This window comes from Peromyscus eremicus, chromosome 1 (assembly GCF_949786415.1).
Source record: "Peromyscus eremicus chromosome 1, PerEre_H2_v1, whole genome shotgun sequence".
Classification (NCBI taxonomy): Eukaryota; Metazoa; Chordata; class Mammalia; order Rodentia; family Cricetidae; genus Peromyscus; species Peromyscus eremicus.
Genome location: NC_081416.1, coordinates 181538552 through 181558298, shown reverse-complemented (window position 1 = coordinate 181558298; position 19747 = coordinate 181538552). Strand labels below are relative to the sequence as shown.

General features: G+C 44.6%; 2 protein-coding genes across 2 annotated transcripts in view; both read left to right on the top strand.

The window, feature by feature from the left end:
• Positions 1–1344: 1344 nt before the first annotated feature.
• Positions 1345–8166, top strand: LOC131902834 (leukocyte immunoglobulin-like receptor subfamily A member 6). The gene is made up of 8 exons (XM_059253776.1): positions 1345–1469; positions 1624–1662; positions 1846–2130; positions 2440–2742; positions 4023–4307; positions 5056–5358; positions 6982–7101; positions 7778–8166. Exons 1-8 carry the CDS (start codon positions 1436–1438, stop codon positions 8164–8166), a joined length of 1758 nt encoding a protein of 585 aa, XP_059109759.1. The 5' UTR covers positions 1345–1435.
• Positions 8167–8181: 15 nt separating this feature from the next.
• Positions 8182–19747, top strand: part of LOC131902818 (leukocyte immunoglobulin-like receptor subfamily A member 6) — a 32197-nt gene continuing 20631 nt past the window's right edge. Inside the window, exons 1-6 of the mRNA XM_059253775.1 lie at positions 8182–8209; positions 10721–10781; positions 17453–17736; positions 18025–18327; positions 18633–18917; positions 19064–19107. Coding sequence (XP_059109758.1) covers positions 8182–8209; positions 10721–10781; positions 17453–17736; positions 18025–18327; positions 18633–18917; positions 19064–19107 — 1005 coding nt within the window. The remainder of the gene's footprint in view (positions 8210–10720; positions 10782–17452; positions 17737–18024; positions 18328–18632; positions 18918–19063; positions 19108–19747) is intronic.

Sequence of the window (19747 nt, the reverse complement as noted above, 5' to 3'; positions counted from 1 at the left end):
AGTGGGGAAGGACACCATGGTGGGTGGTGACATCCCAGGGCTGCTGGTCCTCGGTTCAATAAGAAGCTGGGCCGAGCATACCAGAGAAAGCAAGCCAGTAAGCAGTTCCCTTTCATGCCTTCTGCATCAGCTCCTGCCTCCAGGATCCTGCCCTGTTTGAGTTCCTGTCCTGACTTTCTTTAGTGATGAACAGCATTGCTGAAGTGTAAGCCAAATAAACATATTCCTCCTCAATTTGCCTTTTGGTCATAGTATTTAATCACAACAATAGAAAACCTAAGACAACCTTGTAGTTTCTTCTGTGTTTATCCAGAAGAACTGATAGGTCAGGTGGTCAGTGTGCTCCTTCTGCTATATCCTCCCAGGAGCATCATCCTTCATCTTCCCCTGGTCTGAGTCACTGCTTTCCAGGCATGACATGACTGTTGGCTTGTTGAAGTCTCTGTAGCTCTGATTATACACAGCAGTATTCTTTCATAGTGTAGAGGGTCCTGAGGCTACTCCTCTCCTCTCAGAACTAGAGGCAGTTACAAGTTTCAGGCAAAGCTTTTTTCAGAGATAAAACCACTGAAAAGTTTCAAATATTGCTTAGCATAGAGGAGCACATTGGGATCAACAGTTGGGAGCTGAAACTGATTGGTGGATCTTGTCTACACGGTGAGTTTTGGGACAGTCAGAAATACATTGTAAGATCCTTTCTCGAACACAAACAAAATCAAAACACAAAAACAAAGACATTTGACCACATGCTTCTAAGGAACCCCAATATAACTTGTTGATTCACCAGTTAGAGTTGTGTGGAGTCTTGGCTGTTTCTGTCACAGTTGGGATGAGTAGGCTTTGTTCATGTTTCTCCTGGAAAGGTTTTCACAACGTTCACAAAGGATCTCTAGGGCTGGATAGGAAACCATCCATGAGTTCGGTCTGGCTGATGGAGACAAGGAGAACCAAGAAGAAGCTCTGAGAGAAAAAGACCAACCAGCTCTGAGCACCCTTAGGTGAGGGGCCTGCATCAGAATGTCACCAGGTTCATTTTGTGTTATGTCTTGGTCCGAGGTCACTGGGAGCATTCAGGCAGAATTAGATGTTACACAATCAGATTTGGTTTGTAATCCCAATCCACATGAAGCTGAGGGATAAGAGGAAGAAGACTGAAAACTGCATGAGATTCAAGAGATTCTGTCTCAGAAACAAACACAAAAACTAAAGGACCAGAAAGAGGCAGAGGCCACATATTCTGAAGCCCAACCCACCACAGCAGTGGGGAAAGAAGCATCACATGTCTGAGAAGAGGAGTTCCTCTTCCTCAAGGGCTGCTCCTATTTCATCTTCATGACACGAAGGGGAAGACAGCCTCCATAGCCCATACACTTTGTTTCTTTCCATTTGGCAAAGGGACCAACTATCTGCAAACTTGTGGCAACTGGAAGATGCCATGACAACTTTACTCACAGCCCTGCTCTGTGTTGGTGAGATGCCAAGATGGGGAGGGAGAATTCTTGTCTGAGAGGGAATCCACCCCACAGTCATGCCTTGTGCCCTCAGGAAGTCTCAGCCACTTAGATGGCTGGGAAGTGGATACCTTCTGATATCTCAGTGCAAACACAGGTATCTCTTTTGCAGCACTGAGTCATCTGGGCCTCTGGATCCCGGCATTGGCAGGTGAGTGTCTTCACAGCGGTCCCAGATTGAACATCATTTGTGGGGACCACAGAAAACTCCTGAACAGAGCAGATGGAGAACAGCAGGTGTGGGCTGATGCTGGGGGTGCCCGAGAATGTCCTGCGTCTGAGAGCTCATATCTGAGAGGGAGTTCTGGGGAACCAACTGTCATTTTCCTTGCAGGGGTCTTCTCTAAACCTATACTCCGAGCACTTCCAAGAAATGTGGTAACCACTGGAGACCAGGTGACATTCTTCTGTCAAGGGCCCTTAGAGGCCAAGGAATACCGTCTCTGCAAAGAAGGAAGTCCAGATTGCTGGGTACCAACAACCCTATTAGAAACCGAAAACTTAGACCAATTCTCTATCTCATCAGTTGAATGGTACAATGCAGGCCAATACAGGTGTGAATATAAAAGCCCCAATGGTAAAACAGAGCACAGTGACTACCTGGAGTTGGTGGTGACAGGTGAGAGGACCCCTCTACAACCCCAGCACCTGCTTTCAGGAAAGGAGAATGTCCACACTAGGACCCCATTTTTAAATATGTGAAGAGGGGAAAATGCTTCTCATATGGGTCATATGGGCATATGAGGATACAGTAAACATTATTGAAATTAATACATAAAGGATTCTGTCTGTGGTTAGATAGCTGTCAGGAAGTAGATGTGGGAACTGTTATTATGTTGAAATTAAAGACTCAAATAAGCCTGAGTTGATTTGAAGGTTGTTTAAAAACACTACACAGTCACATGTTTCTTGCCCTCTTCTCTTTTAGGAGTTCACCAAAGCAATGTGACCCTGTCAGCCCTTCACAGTCCAGTGGTGACTGCAGGAGGAAATGTGACCATTCAATGTGTGTCACAACATTCGTATAATGGGTTCATTCTGATGAAGGAAGATGAGAAGTTCTCCCCGGCTTTGCCCTCACAGTACATACACCCTGAGCAATTTCGAGCCCTGTTCACAGTGGGTCCTGTGACCCCCGACCAGAGGTGGAGGTTCACATGCTATGGGTATTCCTTGAGCATCCCCCAGCTGTGGTCAGTTCCCAGTAACGTCTTAGAGCTTCTGGTCTCAGGTAATAAAGTACAGGACTTTCCTTTGACTATAATTACAAGTGACCCAGGATTCCAGGAAAGGACCCGATGTGAGGTGGTTGATTGAGAGGCAGGGCTATTGAAGGAGAGATTTGTCCTGGGCACCTACTGGCCAGGACACAGGAAGACTTCAGCTGCAGTGGTCTTTATGTGTCCTTCTGCTCTTGCACATCAGCTTACGTGTCCCTGCAATGGTTCTCTGTGCAATTCTCCCAACAGATGCATCTCTTTTCTTTCTACTGCTTTGCTGGGGCCCTTTGTAATCCCCCATTATGGGCTGAGCCAGGCTCTGTGATCACATCAGACAGTCCTGTCGCCATCTAGTATGAGGGGACCTGAGAAACCCTAAGATATGTGCTACACAAAGATGGAAGACTAGAACCCTGGGACAGACAGACCCAAAAGAATCACAATAATAAGACAAAATTCACCATCCCTTCTGTGACAGCACTGCATGCAGTGTGATATCGCTGTTATTCCTACAACTTTGCTGTCTTGTCAGAATGCAGGGACACCCTGGAGCTTGTGGTAACAAGTGATTGGATAGTCTGGAGTCATGTGGATCCCCAGATGTGACTCTTAAGATAAAAGTGTGCTCTGAATATATCCATGTGTTAGTCAGGTCTGAGGGACAACCCAGACTGTGTGAACCCATTTAATAGTCCATATGTATCTCTCCTACATGTCTACAAAAAACCACCCTGTTTTCACTGCCAAACCCTGTTGTAATCTTAGAAGGCTCTGTGATCCTCTCATGTATCTCAAATCAGAGATAGAACTGGTTGATTTTAATTAAGGATAAGCCTTTCTCCAGCTCCAAGTGCTTACAATATGCATACACCGGGCTTTCTCCAGCCAGGTTCCAATGGGTCCCATCACACTCAATAAAAGATGGACGATAGCTATCCTCACATGTTGTCAGAAGGTAATGACACACTGTAGCATCTATTCTCAGAGGAAGCCCCAGCCTTTCTGTTAAATGACACTGAACCTGAAACAGGTTTCCCCCAGGAGACCCTAAAGTAAGGTGAGAACAGGGAAGGTCAGGTAGATTAGCCCACAGATACAGATGCAGACTGTGGGAGTCAAGGTACAGAAACCAATGAGGGGTGTTGTGAGAATGGAACCTGGTAGGTTAGCAGAGAGATGGATCTTCAGATGGTTCCATGTGTCCTTCTGTTATTCAAGGGTCACGGCTGAGTTTCACATTCACTGTACAACTGTTTAAAGTCCCACATCCCTGTCACTTAACTCTTTTCAGGAACCCTCCAGAAACCCACCATCTGGGCTGAGCCAGGCTCTGTGATCACCTCAGGGAATCCTGTGACAATCTGGTGTGAGGGAACCATGGAAACCCAAATGTATATCCTGTATAAAGAAGGAAGCCCAGAATCCTGGCACAGATTGACTGCACCATTGCCTGATCACAGGGCCAAGTTTATCATCCCGTCCTTGAGAGCATATAATGCAGGACAATATCACTGTTACTGTTATAACTCTGCTGGGTGGACTGAGAAGAGTGACCCACTGGAGCTGGTGGTGACAGGTGAGTGGACATTAAGGGTCACAGTCCTCACCTTTGTCTTCACCTTTTCCTGTGTGGACCCCTGAAAACTCTGTGGCTTGCAGGGAAACGACCCAAAGGAAGTAATAAGGAAAACTCAGATCAGGCTGACATAGTAGTTGAAGGTTCACACTCTTGAAAGTCTGAAACCAGGTCACTTATTGCAAGCAAATTTAAACACAGAACAATCTGGAAAAAAAGATTACTGTTGTAATCAAAACTCTAGTGAACAACTATGTATAATTGCATCAAAACTCAACTCAAAGTACACTTGAACATGAAGACTGACTTTATATACTAAGGGCCTTTGTTCTGGTGTGGTCTCTGAGTGAAGTAATGCCAAAGTCAGCAGGCTAAAAAGTATATGTGACATCTCCCCAAAGGATGATCTTTATTAACTGAATGCCAATGATAAAGGTCTAGGCAGGGAGAGTCTGCAATAAACATCCTGAGGGGTTCAGGTGAGGTTTGGATCTACAGATGGAAAGGTCATTTGGGTATTAACAACATCCATTCCTAGCTTTCTTGATAGAAAACAGGTATTTATCTCCTCCATTGAGCAGACACGCTTCATGAGTAACATATCTAATTTCTCCCACATTATTTGTGAGTATGACTACATTGTGCCCTCTACATTTTCCCTCAGGAAATATGTCTTTAAACATTTTCAGCCATAGCCCAGCTGCTGGAGACAATGTATCATTTAACAGGCTCTGTCCTCTTTTTCTAGGTGTCCACCATGGTAAACCTACTCTTTCAGCTTTTCCCAGCCCTGTGGTGACCTCAGGTGGGAATGTGACCCTTCAGTGTGTCTCATCCAAAGGATACAATGGGTTCATTTTGACTGGAGAAGATCTGAAGTTCTCCAGGTCCCAAAAGGCACAGTTATTACACACTGGACAGTCCCAGGCTCTGTTTCCTCTGATCTCCATGACAGTCAGAAAGAGTGGTCCCTTCAGATGTTATGGATACTATACAAATACTTCACATGTGTGGTCAGAGGCCAGTGACCCTTTGGAGATACATGTCTCAGGTGAGGAATTCGCCTCATTCACTCAACTGACACCAGAAATCCTTTGTCATAAATCATTCTACCTTAAGGAGGGTTCAAAGCCATAACTGCTGAAGGGAGCTCTTGACTACTAAGGCCCAGCATATGAGAGTACTTCTAACTTTCAGAGCAGGATGGGATATGGAATGTATTACAAGAGCCACCTGGATGACTTCCTTGATGTTTCTTAAATCTTAGGTATAAAATTTGTATTTTAAAAGTATCCATTTTGGACAGGCAGTAGTAGCACACGCCTTTAATCCCAGCACTTGAGAGGCAGAGACAGTGGATCTCTCAGTTCAAGGCCAGCCTGGTCTACAAAGTGAGTTTCAGGATAGAAAGAGCTGCCCAGAGAAACCTTGTCTTGAAAAACAAATAAAAGTGTCTGTTTGGACTGGGAACACCTACTCCACTTATCCCCATTTTGACCAGTTTTAGAGATCTTTGTGGCATCCAGCAAGAATGAGCCCTCCAGTTGTTATAGATAGTATATAAAAAACCCTCATGTGTGGTCAGAGGCCTGTAAATCTCTGGATAGTTGTGGATCTCTATGATTTCCCCCATCTCTTATGAAATAACCTTTTCTGATGAGGGTTGAGAGCTACACTTTCCTGTGGGTATAACAATAAGCATTTAGAACAAAGTTAGAAATTATATTTGTTTAGGAACATGGCAGTACTGGTTTCTCTTCTAGAGTTCATATAGCCTTTCCAGATATGGATGCAAGTGTTATTTAATTTAAAATATAAAATTTACTTGCTTAATACTGGCCTATTCTTTGATGATTTAGGTTCAGTACTTATTAGAACATATCTGGATTCATGTACATTGTGAGCATATGTTTCTGTTTTTTTTTACTGCATTGTTTGTGTTAACAACAATGGGAAGATTAGTGAGTGAAATGTTAAACAGAAGCATCATGGCAACCTTGTGGGGTGAGTATAGGAAGAGAAGCCCAGACTGTTACCATTTTGATCACCTGATAATCAGGGACCCTAAGAATAAGACCATGTGGCTAGATCTTGGGTTCTCAGCTGTTGAATCAGTGCAGGTTAATTTTCTGGGGGGCGAGTATTATCCTCCAGACTTCTATACTGCAGACAAAGCTGGGAGCACAGGAAATCTCCTATACTGTGAAGTGGGAAATGACATTTTTCCATCTGAGCTCTGTAATCAGATAAACTCTGTTTCAAAGAAGAGCCTTGACCAGCGGTTCTGAACTCAGAGTATAGTCAGGCTGAAGAGATCAAGCCAAAGAACAGGAGGAAGCTGCTACTGCAGAGAAAGAATTCTTCCCACATTTTCATAATGTTATATGATGAGAAAAATGTGAATTTGTAGAAAATAAGAACATGAAAGTTGACAAAAAGAATCACTTCTCTTGAGCATTGCACACACCCAGCAAATCTTTGTTTCTCAGGGTTGCCTGATACCATTACGCAACCACAAAATATGTCAGAAGCCATGACAGATGAGGAAGGAAAATTCTACTTACGGTATGGAACCAGGTCAAGTTCTAGACAGGGTAGGGAGGTGTCAGAGTGAAAATTCAGTCATCTTATGGTGGCTTTGGTTGGTCCTGACCTTTCTGTTCACAACCTCCAGCCTCACAGCCCCAGGATCACACCGTGGAGAACCTCATCCGGATGGGCATGGCTGGCTTGATCCTCATAGTTCTTGGGATTTTGCTGTTTGAGGCTTGCCACAGCCAGAGAAGGACCTTAAGTGCATCCTAGAAGTGAAGAAGAGAGACAGCCATAGTCCTTGCCTGGTGACCAAGTCTGGGAAATAAATTTGAGGATCTCAGGTGTTTTTTTTTTTTACAAGAACATTCAATGTTTAATATTGGGCATCACTTGTGAGAAATGATCCAGGAAATAAATTTATTTTGGCTGCAGAAAAAGACCTAAATGTTGGGGCAGCAAACTCCTTTACCACCACATTACGGGTCTTCCATTCTACCTTGCTGTGGATTTGAAGATTTTTCCCTCCTTTCTTTTCATTCCATAATGTGGTGAGTGTTGGGGCAACTTCCAAATGCTGGGGTCAGCTCTCCCATGGGGGGACAGTGCCAGATCTCCAGTGTCTGTCAATAGGAAGGGCCAGCTATGGCAGGGTCAGGGAGGGACAGAGCAGGCTCATTATGCCATCGGATTTCAATAAGCTTGGTTTCTATGACACACTGTGGTAACACAAGCTGTGAACAGCACTGCAGATCCTGGCTGCTGTTGGGTCCCAGATCCAGACCTGACCCACAGCAGCAGCCAAGGCCTGCTCCCATGTGGCTGTGCCCTCCACTTGCATTGGCATGTTTCCAATGACAGCAAGGCCCTAGGAATCAAACATGGCCACTGCTAGTGGCCCTGACCCCTGGCGTCAGCACTGCTTTTGGTGGTGTCAGGAGCCACAGATATCAACACAGACTTTGGCTGCAGTAGGGCCTCAGACCCACACATAGCCCTTAGCAACAGCCCTGGCCCAGGTGACACCTTGGCCCCATCAGAAGCAAGTCCCTTTGACACCAACGTGGTCATAGGATGTGGCCTAGATCCTGGGCATCCTTTCGGCCTTTGGTGGCACCAAGGGCCATGGACAACACAGACCTCAACTGTGATAGGACCACAGAACCCAGACATGGTTCTTAGCAGCAGTCCAGTCTCAGATGTCACCATGGCCCTAGGTGGTAGCACAGGCTACTCAGATCAACATGGTCCCCGTGGAAGTGTGCCCCTGAGACACCAACATGGCCCCATGTGGCAGCCCAGAACCCTAACATCGGCATTGCCTTGAATGGTATTAGGAGCCATGGACATCAACACAGACCCCGGCTGTGGTAAGGCTATAGACCCAGATATGGTCCTCATTAGCAGCCCTGTTGCAGATGACACCATGGCCCTAGTGGCAGCATGGCCTTGAACACCAAAATGGCTACAAGAGGTCGCCTAGTCTCTGGGCATTTGTGTGGCCTTTGCTGGCACTGTGAGTCATAGACAACATAGACCCCAACTGTGATAGGACCACACCACCAGACATGGTTCCAGACTTGGATGTCATCTGGCCTGGGTGGCAGCACAGGTTATCCAGATTAGAATAGCCCTGGTAGAAGCATCTGCCCATCTCCCCCGCTCTCACTTCTTCAGAACCGCCTCTCACCACAGCACATGAACCTCTCCTCCTGTCTTCCTCTCACATTTTACCACCATGTACGTGCTCATCATCATATTGTCACCATGAAGACCATATACGTGCTCATCATCATATTGTCACCATGAAGACCATATACGTGCTCATCATCATATTGTCACCATGAAGACCATGTACGTGCTCATCATCATACTGTCACCATGAAGACCATATACGTGCTCATCATCATATTGTCACCATGAAGACCATATACGTGCTCATCATCATATTGTCACCATGAAGACCGTATACGTGCTCATCATCATATTGTCACCATGAAGACCATATACGTGCTCATCATCATATTGTCACCATGAAGACCCAGGGTGCCCTGTGGGGTTCTTTGGCACTCCTGACTCACAGGGTGCTGGGAGAGGATTTGAGTGCTTCAGACAGGCTGGATCATGAGTTCCCAGGACTGAATCTGGGTCTCAGGAACCCAGTGCTAGTGGGTGAGTGTCTTCCCAGCTGTCCCTGATTGGACATTATGGTGTAGGCCACAGTCCTCTCCTGAACAGATCAGATAGTGAACAGCAGATGTGAGCTGATACTGTGGATGCCTGAAACTTCCTTGGACTGACAGATTCTATCTTGCTAACAGGGCCATGTTCTCCATAACAACCATGGAAAAGCATCATGAAGGAAATATCACTGTTGCTCTTACAAATCTGCTGTTTGGTCAGAGCACAGTGACACACTGGAGCTGGCGATGACAGGTGAGAGGACACTAACTGTCACAATCTTTGCCTCATTCCTCAGATATATTCTTCCATAAGTATACTTCCAGAGCCCATCTGCTGGATACAATTTGTCCTGTGTTTCATTTAACAGGCTGCCTGCTTCTCTTCTAGGTGTCTACCACGACAAACCTACTCTGTAAGCCTTTCCCAGCCCTATGGTGACATCAGGTGGGAATTTGATCCTCCAGTGTGTCTCATCAAAACTCTACAGTGGGTTTATTTTGACAGCACATCCAAAGTTCTCCAGGTCCCAAAAGGCACAGATCACACACAGTGAACAGTCCCAGGTTCTGTTTCCTGACATCTCTGTGGCATCCAGCAAGAGTGGGCCCTGCAGATGTTATGGATACTGTAGTAATGCCCAACATATGTTGTCAGAGACCAGTAACCCTTTGGAGATACATGTCTCAGGTGAGACAGTCTCTTCATTCACTCAACTGTTTGACATCAGAAACACTTTCCCATATGACCTCCAGAACCCTCAAGGAGGATTTCTGACATGACGGCTGAAGTGTGTTCTTTTCTGCTAAGGCCCAGGGTATGAAAGGCCATGGAGCTGTCAAAGCAGGTTGGAATATGGAATGTATTGCAAGAGCCCGATGGATGACTTCCTCTCTTTCCTCCTTCTAGGCTCTCAAGAAAGCCCTCCCTGATAACCCTACAAGGCTCTGTCCTGGCCCCTAAAGAATACCTAACTATCCAAAGTCCCTCTGTGATGAGTTATAACAGATTTGCTCTGTCCAAGGAGGATGAAAGTGATGTTCCCTAGGTCTCTGTCCATCAGTCTCAGGCTGAATATTTTCATGCCAACTTCATCTTAGGCTCTGTGAATTTCTCCATTGGTGGTTAAATAGATGCCTTGGGGCACACAACTTATCCTCTGTGTGGTCAGCCCCTAGTGACACTCTAGACATCCGGATCACATATGAGGAATGTAGTTCACTTAGTATGGACCAAATCTGGTACAAGTTAAGCTGGGAGGAGACCTGGGATTCATCATCAAAATGATGATGAACATCTCAGGGAATAATAGGTCTAGGAACCAGAGAATGGACAAGGGGCTGTCTGTTAAAATATAGAGACTAGGTTCTGAAACAGGGCATCAGAGAATGACTGTAGTCCTTAACTCTCATTTGTGTTCTCTTTAGGACATCCCCCTCACACCTAATCTCCAAGTGCATTCTGGAATTACTGTGTCCTTAGGAGAGAATGTGACCCTGTTGTGTCAATCATCAGTCCCACCGAACACTTTCTTTCTGTTCAAGGAAGGTGCAGCCCATCCATACATTCATCAAAATCAAGTCTCAAGATCCACAATATGAGGCAGAATCCTTCATGATTGTTGTTACCTCAGACCTTGGGGGTTCTTGCATATGCTTTACCTCTCAAAGTTCTTCTCCTTACCTGTTGTCATACTCCAGTGTTCCCATCCAGATCAGGTGAGGTGATCCAGACCTTTGTGAGCTCAGAAGGTGACCCACGGTAATTGACCTAGGAATCTTATACCTGGGAAAAGAGTAAATTCTGCTTAGGGCATCAAAATAGAAGGCCAAATTCTATACAGAGGAGGGCACTGCTCAGAATGGAAATCCAGTTATCTTATGCTGGCTTTGGTTGGTCCTGACCTGTTTGTCAACAATCTCCATGCTCACAGCTCCCCAGGATCACACAGTGGAGAAGCTCATCTGGATCAGCATGTCTGGCTTAATCCCCACAGTCTTAGGATTTTGCTGTTTGAGGCTTGTCACAGCTAGAGAAGGACCCTGGATTCATCCTAGAAGTGAAGAGGAGAGACTATAATATACCTTGTCTGGTGACCAAGTCGTGGGAATAAACTTGAGGATCTTATGTGTTTTTTACAAGAAAGTTCACTGCTTAATTTTGTAAATCACTTATGATAAAAGATCCAGCAAGCTAATGTGTTTTAGGTGAAGGAAAATCTCAAATATTGTGGTGTGGAGGTCTTCTACAACCATACTAAGACTCTTACCCTCTAATTTTTGTGGACTTTTGAAGAATTGTCATTCATTTATTTAAGTCCATGATATGGAGGAGCATCTAGTCTCACCAGTGAGAATTGGTCCTCACCTCTGTATATCTTCGGCTTTTCCTCAGTCTCATGTGATATTTTCCTTTACTATTTGTCACCACATACCACATTGTGCATCATGAGCCTCTCTGTCCTGGAGAGATCTTTAACATCATACCTAAATAAAAAAATTCATATACATATGACTACCACCCTCCTACATTACTGCTTTATCTCCTTTGGACCATGATGAATTCCTACTGGAATATATTAATACACAATTCAATGTCCCCAATGCAGTCTTTCCTTTCTTTATCTGGGCATTTTCTTTTAGGTCCGCTAGCATTCTGTGATACAGCATACAATATCCTCATCAGAGGATGAGCAGGTTAGGTTGCTTAGTATTGGATTTACATCTTCCAAAATTACCAGCTAAGCCAACTACATTTCTTTATAATGATACAGTGTCAATTGTCAAGCTTTAGAAACAGAAAATGAACTGATACATAGTGAAGGAAAAGCAAAGTTTGAGTTTGGTATTTTCATGGTCAATCAGTAGAACTAGTGATGGAGATAATACCTGGAAGTATCTGCATGAGCTTCGGGCTACTCTGCTCCAAGGGACGGGTTCAGTCTGACTTTCAAACTGAAATTGATACGTACATATGAGATAACATGCTTGTGGTTATAAGCTTGAATAAATTTATAGTCCTGTCAATGTGGGCAAAGGATAGTAAGACGAGCTATCTCAATATCCATCAGCAGATAGAGCACAGTTACCCACAATCTTTTGGAGCCCTGACCCTACCCACCCAACCACAGAAGAGGAAGTCTCCCTGCAATGATCCTTCACAAGTGTATGTCCAAGGATTGCACAATGTTAACCTCCTTCATTGAACACAGAACCTTCTGCATTTTGGGAACTTAGTTTTAAGTTCTGCTTTTCAGCTCATGAGTGTAGTTTGGTGACCTTTACATTTTTTTATTATTTTATAATTTAATTTAATAGTACATACATATCCCCTGTCTTCCCTCATCCTGCCCTCCCCTCGGCCTCCCACCAAATCACCCCATTCCCATTTCCTCCAGGGCAGGACTTCCCTGGGGATTCACCTCAGCCTGGTAGATTCAGTAGAGGCAGGTCCAGTCCCCTCCTCCCTTTACCCAGGCTGAGAAATATGTCCCTGCATAGGTCCCAGGCTCCAAACAGCCAGCTCATGCACTAAGGACAGGTCCTGGTCCCACTGTCTGGGGGCCTCCCAAACAGATCAAGCTAATCAACTGTCTCACTTATCCAGAGGGCCTGATCCAGTTGGGGGCTCATCAGCCATTGATTCATAGTTCATGTGTTTCCACTGGTTTGGCTATTTGTCCCTGTGCTTTTTCCAATCAAGGTCTCAACAACTCTGGCCTATACAATTCCTCCTGTTTCTCACTGATTGGTCTCCTGGAGCTACACCTGGGGCTTGGCTGTGGATCTCTGCATCTGCTTCCATCAGTCATTGGATGAGAGTTCTACCATGACAGTTAGGGTGTTTGGCCATCCTATCACCAGAGTAGGTCAGTTTGGGCTTTCTCTCCACCATTGCCAGTAGTCTATTGTGGAGGTATCTTTGTGGATTTCTGGGGACCTCTCTAGCACTTTGCTTCTTCCTATTCCCATGGGGTCTTCATTTAGCATGGTCTGTCTTTCCTTGTTCTCCCTCACTGTTCTTGATCCAGCTGGGATCTCCCGCTCCCCTAAGCTCTCTTTCCTGGACCCTTGCCCTTCATTAACCCCCACTCATGACCAGTTTGCTCATGTAGATCTCATCCATTTCTCTGTTGTTGGGCAATCCCTTTGTCTTTCTTAGGGTCCTCTTTACTAGGTAGGCTCACTGGAGTTGTGAGTAGTAGTCTAGTCTTCCTTTGTTTTATATCTAGTATCCACCTACGAGTGAATACATACCATGTTTGTCTTTCTGAGTCTGGGTTACCTCACTCAGGATGATTTTTTTCTAGATCCATCCATTTGCCTGCAGCACTTTACAAGAGAGCAGTCCTGGCCCCTTTTAACCATAACATTTACATAACCAAACTCACTTTGTTTCCATGTGCATTGTAAAACATTCTGAAAGTTAACCAATCCTTGCTCCTCCAAGTCACAAGCCATCCTGAACCCATAAATGTGGTGAAAATGACACTGATATTAGACAGTCACCATGATGCTGTAGCTCATAGTTGAGATGCTAACAACATGTAAGTTGGAATGGACATTTGTTTATAAACAGGCATTAAATAAAAATCAACCTTCATAAAATCCAGCAGGATTCTGAACAATGAACTAGGAATACCAAAGTGGTAAGAATGCTGAGATGATGTACCTATAAAATTCATGTATTTTGATAAGAAAAGGCCAATGAATCTACACGAGATTTTTTAGCAGAATAGTATCAAATACAGAACCATGAGAATACCATGTTTTCTTCATTTTCCTCTGTGCCGGCTAGTTTTGTGTGTCAACTTGACACAAGTTAGAGTCATCAGAGGAAGGATACTCAGTTGAGGGAATGCCTCCATGAAATCCAACTGTAAGTCATTTTCTCAATTAGTGATCAAGGGGGAAGGCCCAGCACATGGTTGGTGGTGCCTTCACTGGGCTGCTGGTCCTGGGGTCTATAAGAAGGTGGGCTGAGCAAGCCATGGGTAGCAAGCCAGTAATCAGCTCCCCTCCATGGTGTCTGCATTAGCTCCTCCCTCTAGTAACCTGTCCTGTTTGTGTACCTATCCCAATTTCCTTTAGTAATGAACAGTAATTCTGAAGAGTAAGCCAAATAAAATATTTCCTCCCCAACTTGCCTTTTGGTCATGTTTTTTTGTCACAGCAATAGAACCCCTAACTAAGACCAATGAACTAAGACCAGTGTAGTGGGGTATTGCTGTGACAGACCTGACAATGTTTTTGGGAGGATTGTGGAAGGACATTGTAACTTTCGACTAGAAGAGCCATTGAGTGTTGAGAGACCTCAGTGGGATGTTCCGTGGTAACTTGGAAGATAAAAATATTAAGAGAAATGCAGAAGATGGAGGCCTGACTGGCTTGTAAAATATCAGAGGGAATTTTAAAGATGATATGAAGGCCATTTTCTATTTTTGTATTAAGAACAGGTGGATCTAGTTAGCTGGGACTGAAAAATCAACTGTGATTAACAAGATACCAAAACTACTAAAGCAATCCTGTGGTTCTTGTTAGCCTTTTTCTGAAGAATCATTGGTGATTAAGAAGATACCAGAATTACTGAAGTAAAACCTTTATGATACTGGGAAAATTGAAGCTGGTCAGCTGGAGCTAAGATATGATTAGCAGAGATTAAGAAGAGACCAGCATCACTGAGGTGAAATCTGCCTAGAAGTATTTCTTGAGATCACAGAGAAGCTGTGTTCTAGAGGCGGCCAAGGTTGTTCATGGTGGGGAAGCCTGACTTGGTAATGTGTATGAGTCACCCAGGTGGTACTGGTTTTGAAGGCATGAAGGGGTCACGAAGATCAGCTGAGGACTGACAGTGTGAGAGGAAAGCAGAGGCCATTGGTTAAGGTGCATCCCTAGTGGCAGTTGAAGTCTCTGGGCTGAAGTGGTCTTGCAAAGAATTGGAGGCTTGTCACCATGAGGACAGCCTAAGAGACGCTATTGCTGAAAGTGCAGACCAGTTGCAGCAGAGAACCCCGTGGCTTGGAGATGCCAGTGCAAGGGAATGATCACCAAGAACAACAGTAGCTGTGGAGAGGAGCCAGTCAGAGCCTAGAAAATGAGCTGTGTGTACTGCAGAGGTCAAAAGCAGAGGAGTGACTCCAGCCCTTTGGAGGATTACAGGACAATGTGAATGGATCCCAGACACTGGAGGGTTCCAATTTTCATTTTCCCTTGATTTGATCATGACTGTGTCCTGACTCTTCCCTATTGAAGTTATTTTACTGGAGCCCACACTTGAGAGATTTTTAATTTTAAAGGACTTTGTATTTAAAGAGATTGTTTTTTTTTTAAGTATCAAAAATTTATGTACTGAATTTGTAAAGATTGTGAGATTTATAAAGTTATTTAAGATGTTGGTGATGAATAAGAAAGGATAGGATGTGGATTAATAATGATGTGTTTGTGTGTCTACTTTACAAGCTGTCAGGTGTACTGGCTGGGTTTTTGTGTCAACTTGACAAAAGTTAGAGTCATCAGATGAAGGAACCTCAGCTGAGGAAATGCCTCAATGAGATAGAGCTGTAAGACATTTTCTCAATTAGTGATCACTGGGGAAGGACACCATGGTGGGTGGTGACATCCCAGGGCTGCTGGTTCTGGGTTCAATAAGAAGCTGGGCCGAGCATACCAGAGAAAGCAAGCCAGTAAGCAGTTCCCTTTCATGCCTTCTGCATTAGCTCCTGCCCTCAGGATCCTGCCCTGTTTGAGTTCCTGTCCTGACTTTCTTTAGTGATGAACAGCATTGCTGAAGTGTAAGCCAAATAAACATATTCCTCCTCAATTTGCCTTTTGGTCATAGTATTTAATCACAACAATAGAAAACCTAAGACAACCTTGTAGTTTCTTCTGTGTTTATCCAGAAGAACTGATAGGTCAGGTGGTCAGTGTGCTCCTTCTGCTATATCCTCCCCGGAGCATCATCCTTCATCTTCCCCTGGTCTGAGTCACTGCTTTCCAGGCATGACATGACTGTTGGCCTGTTGAAGTCTCTGTAGCTCTGACTATACACAGCAGTATTCTTTCATAGTGTAGAGGGTCCTGAGGCTACTCCTCTCCTCTCAGAACTAGAGGCAGTTAAAAGTTTCAGGCAAAGCTTTTTTTCAGAGATAAAACCACTGAAAAGTTTCAAATATTGCTTAGCATAGAGGAGCACATTGGGATCAACAGTTGGGAGCTGAAACTGATTGGTGGATCTTGTCTACACGGTGAGTTTTGGGACAGTCAGAAATATATTGTAAGATCCTTTCTCGAACACAAACAAAATCAAAACACAAAAACAAAGACATTTGACCACATGCTTCTAAGGAACCCCAATATAACTTGTTGATTCACCAGTTAGAGTTGTGTGGAGTCTTGGCTGTTTCTGTCACAGTTGGGATGAGTAGGCTTTGTTCATGTTTCTCCTGGAAAGGTTTTCACAACGTTCACAAAGGATCTCTAGGGCTGGATAGGAAACCATCCATGAGTTCGGTCTGGCTGATGGAGACAAGGAGAACCAAGAAGAAGCTCTGAGAGAAAAAGACCAACCAGCTCTGAGCACCCTTAGGTGAGGGGCCTGCATCAGAATGTCACCAGGTTCATTTTGTGTTATGTCTTGGTCCGAGGTCACTGGGAGAATTCAGGCAGAATTAGATGTTACACAATCAGATTTGGTTTGTAATCCCAATCCACATGAAGCTGAGGGATAAGAGGAAGAAGACTTAAAACTGCATGAGATTCAAGAGATTCTGTCTCAGAAACGAACACAAAAGCTAAAGGACCAGAAAGAGGCAGAGGCCACATATTCTGTAGCCCAACCCACCACAGCAGTGGGGAAAGAAGCATCACATGTCTGAGAAGAGGAGTTCCTCTTCCTCAAGGGCTGCTCCTTTTATATCTTCATGACATGAAGAAGAAGACAGCCTCCATAGCCCATACACTTTTTTTCTTTCCATTTGGCAAAGGGACCAACTATCTGCAAACTTGTGGCAACTGGAAGATGCCATGACAACTTTACTCACAGCCCTGCTCTGTGTTGGTGAGATGCCAAGATGGGGAGGGAGAATTCTTGTCTGAGAGGGAATCCACCCCACAGTCATGCCTTGTGCCCTCAGGAAGTCTCAGCCACTTAGACGGCTGGGAAGTGGATACCTTCTGATATCTCAGTGCAAATACAGGTATCTCTTTTGCAGCACTGAGTCATCTGGGCCTCTGGATCCCAGCATTGGCAGGTGAGTGTCTTCACAAGCTGTCCCAGATTGAAGATCATTTGTGGGGACCACAGAAAACTCCTGAACAGAGCAGATGGAGAACAGCAGGTGTGGGCTGATGCTGGGGGTGCCTGAGAATGTCCTGTGTCTGAGAGCTCATATCTGAGAGGGAATTCTGGGGAACCAACTGTCATTTTCCTTTCAGGGTCTTCTCTAAAGCTATACTCCGAGCACTTCCAAGAAATGTGGTAACCACTGGAGACCAGGTGACCTTCTTCTGTCAAGGGCCCTTAGAGGCCAAGGAATACCGTCTCTGCAAAGAAGGAAGTCCAGATTGCTTGGTACCAACAACCCCAATAGAAACCAAAAACTTGGCCAAATTCTCTATCTCATCAGTTGGATGGTACAATGGAGGCCAATACAGGTGTGAATATAAAAGTCCCAATGGCAAAAGAGAACACAGTGACTACCTGGAGATGGTGGTGACAGGTGAGAGGACCCCTCTGCAACCCCAGCATCTGCCTTGAGGAAAGGAGTATGTTCACAGTAGGTTCCCCTTTTTAAATATGTGAAGAGGGGAAAATGCTTCTCATATGGGTCATATGAGCATATGAGGATACAGCAAACGTTATTGAAATTAATAAATAAAGGCCTTTGTGTGTGGACAGACACTTGTCAGGAAGTGGATTTGGGAACTGTCGTTAGGTTGAGTTGATCTGAAGGTCTGTTCAAATACACTACAAATTCATGTATGTTTCTTGCCCTCTTCTCTCTTAGGAGTTCACCAGAGCAGTGTGACCCTGTCAGCCCTTCCCAGCCCAGTGGTGTCCTCTGGAGGAAATGTGACCCTTCAATGTGTGTCACAACATCCATATAACAGGTTCATTCTGATGAAGGAAGATGAGAAGTTCTCCCAGGGTTTGCCCTCACAGAAAATACACCCTGAGTTATTTGGAGCCGTGTTCACAGTGGGTCCTGTGACCCCCAACCAGAGGTGGAGGTTCACCTGCTTTGGGTATTACTTGAGCAGCCCCCAGCTGTGGTCAGTTTCCAGTAGTGTCTTAGAGCTTCTGGTCTCAGGTAAGGAGCCCTAGGCTTTTCATGGACATTGCAACTGACACAGGATCCCAGGAAAGGAACTGGTATGTGGTGGGTGAATGGGAGCCAAGACTACTGCACCCAATGTCATAAAACGTGTGATACAGCTAGACTTGAGGTGTGGAAACCAGGGCTGATAGTAACAGTAGAACCTAAGAGCCATAGAAAAGTGTGATCTTTATGTATCCTTTTGCTATTGCAGATCAGATTACATGTCCCTGCAAAGCTGACCTTCTCTGTGATATTCTCCTAACAGATGCTCCTCCTTTTTTTCTACTTCTTTGCAGGGACCCTTCACAAACCCCTCATATGGGCTAATCCTGGCTCTGTGATTACCTCAAGGAGTCCTGTTACCATCTGGTGTCAGGCGACCCAAGAAACCCTCATCTATGTGATATATAAAGAGGGAAGCCCAGAACCCTGGGACCAAGAGGCCCAAATAGCCCACAACAATAAGGCAAAACTCACCATTCCATCTGTGACACAATTGCAGGCCGGGATTTATCACTGTTACACCTACACCTCTGCTGGATGGTCAGAGCGCAGTGACACCTTAGAGCTGGTGGTGACAGGTGAGAAGATAGCAGAAATCTTAACCCCAAATGTCACTCTCAAGCAAAGACTGCAATAACAGTACCTCCCATCAAAGGACAGCCATGGGGTGGGGGCAATTCAGGCTTTGTGATCCCCTTTAATTTTCCATGTGTGTTTCTTCTAGGAGTCTACAACAAACCCATCCTGTCAACCATGCATAATCCTGTTGTAAACTTAAGAGTGTCTGTGACCCTCTCTTGTACCTCAAGTCAGAGATATGACTGGTTCATTTTAACAAAGAATGGTCAGAATTTCTCCATCCCTCACAGCTCAAGATACACACACACTGGGATGTTCCTGGCTGAGTTTCCAGTGGGTCCAGTGACCTCTAGGCAGAGGTGGAGGTTCAGATGCTATGCCTATTACACAAATAATTCTCAGGTGTGGTCAGAAGGGAGTAACCCCCTGGAGCTCCTGGTCTCAGGTGAGGAAGCCTCAGACTCTCTGTGGTATCACATTGCAGCTCACACAGGTTTCCTGTCGAGACCACAATGTGTGATATGTCTGAGAATCCAGGGATCCTGAGATAATTGACACAGCATGCAGACTGTTGGATATGATAAAATAAAAAGGGAGATTATTGAATCTACTTTTAAAAAGGAACTACTTGTTTTAAACACGATAAGCAATGAAATTTTTTTGTCTAAATTTGTCAAATGTTAAAGGACTGGACATTGTTATATATTAACAGAGTTTTTTCATCTGAATCTGTCAAATGTTAATGGACTAGACATTGTGAATGTAATTCTTGACTGTGTATATTGTATATACTTATTGGATATAGTTTTTCTTGTATTAGTTATAAGCT

Excerpts from the sequence above, each read along its gene's own strand:
- LOC131902834 (XM_059253776.1), top strand. The coding sequence starts at position 1,436 with ATGACAACTTTACTCACAGCCCTGCTCTGTGTTG. Across the intron at positions 4,308-5,055 it reads ACTGGAGCTGGTGGTGACAG|GTGTCCACCATGGTAAACCT; the intron begins GTGAGTGGACAT and ends CTCTTTTTCTAG. Across the intron at positions 5,359-6,981 it reads TTTGGAGATACATGTCTCAG|CCTCACAGCCCCAGGATCAC; the intron begins GTGAGGAATTCG and ends CACAACCTCCAG.